The following is a 1512-nucleotide window of genomic DNA, read 5'->3' on the forward strand; positions in this document are numbered from 1 at the left end:
TAATAAAGAACGTTATTTTGCCTTAGTAAGCTTAGGTTACTATTTTTAGCTGAGATTTCACTGGTCTTATTCGAGTCTGAACAATGTTCAGACTTGTGCTAATGCTCTTTTGATTTTTCTCAGATCAAGAAGACTCATCAAGTAGAGCTATTCATGATCTGAATTCTGGCGTGTGAATCAAATTATGGTACACTGTTGCAGGAGGTATTAGAAAAGACTCATCCGGCTGGATCCCACCGCAGCTGCCATGTTCCTGCACTAAGCTCAACACTAGCTGGCAGTCTGGTGCCAACCAGGAGTTCTCATCTCAGCAGGCTCTCTGGTCAGAGCTCCAGAGCTCTCCTGGTGGTCACACTAGCCCCATGCCACACTTATCCTCCCCATGATCAGCCACCACACCCATCACCTGGTGAAATCAGAACTCTTAATGCTTATAGTCAACCAATAAGATTTAAATATCATCAAATACTCAAATCCCAAGATGTCCACACAATAATTTCAAAGCTAATTGAATAATGGTAAGATGCCAATATAGATTAGACAATTTATCCCAATTATCCTAACCTTTTCATATCTTCTCTGCGTATGAGAGTATTAAAGCCACACTGGTTTCACATCCTTTACCATATTCTCTCTCCCGAATTTTTCCCTGCATCTCTCTCTGCTACCCTTAGCTGTACCTCCCTTTTCCCTGTCCAGTCACCACTGCAAATAGATTGGACAGGGAAATTTCTGCCACAGTACATATTGAAAGTCACGAGACATTCGTTTTGTAATCAATAAGTCAGTAAGTAGTATTACTCATTAGTTGATGTTTAAAGATAACCTATCAGGTCTGCCATTTCCCCTTCTCAATTCCAGAGGGCATCATTTCTATTTCAGGGATGTACTTTTGGGATTCTCCAAATATGCCACCAGGTGTCCTCTCCCTGGTGATGCTGTTGCTCTTGTTGGCACCCATGTAAGAGAATCCAGCGCCTTGACCTGTCTTCTTCCCAAGCAGACCATGGAGATCTGGTTTAGTCTTACAGTTGCCTTCCTTTCCCACCTTGTGGCACTGAGCATACTTCTGGACAAAAATCTTCTTGCCTTTCCCAATATCATCCATTTTTAATTCTCTCTGGGCTGTCTAATAGCACAAATGCTTTGGCTAACATCTGCCTTCCCAGGTTTTGTCTTAAGGAAGGCTAGGGAACTACTCTAGAGAGCCAGGTTAAAGGAAGGTCTTAGCTGGGCTCACCTTTAATATTAGCACACTTGAGAGTCAGAGGTAGTGGAGCTCTGTGAGTTCAAGGCCAGTCTCTTGGCCTACAAATTGAGTCAGCACAGCTAGGGATACACAGAGAAATCCTGACTCAAAATGAAACAAAACACCCAAAGTAAGTTTTAATTTTTAAAAATGTAATGCATAATTATTTTATTAAACCCATTGTATCTGTACACTTTTTGTTTTTAAGGTGAATATAATTCATAGACTTATGAATATTCAAAGTGATGGGCTTTGAAATGACA

At 41.0% G+C, this 1512-nt stretch overlaps 1 protein-coding gene across 1 annotated transcript; it reads right to left on the reverse strand.

Annotated features, from left to right (window-relative positions):
- Window positions 1-829: 829 nt before the first annotated feature.
- On the reverse strand, window positions 830-1108 carry LOC114608114 (cytochrome c-like). The gene has a single exon (XM_028752050.1). It carries the CDS (start codon window positions 1106-1108, stop codon window positions 830-832), a length of 279 nt encoding a protein of 92 aa, XP_028607883.1.
- Window positions 1109-1512: the final 404 nt, after the last annotated feature.

The sequence above is a fragment of the Grammomys surdaster genome, unplaced genomic scaffold (genome assembly GCF_004785775.1).
Source record: "Grammomys surdaster isolate TR1022 unplaced genomic scaffold, NIH_TR_1.0 125876, whole genome shotgun sequence".
Classification (NCBI taxonomy): Eukaryota; Metazoa; Chordata; class Mammalia; order Rodentia; family Muridae; genus Grammomys; species Grammomys surdaster.

Bases quoted from the DNA above. Each gene is read 5' to 3' on its own strand.
- LOC114608114 (XM_028752050.1), bottom strand. From the start codon at position 1,108: ATGGATGATATTGGGAAAGGCAAGAAGATTTTTGTCCAGAAGTATGCT.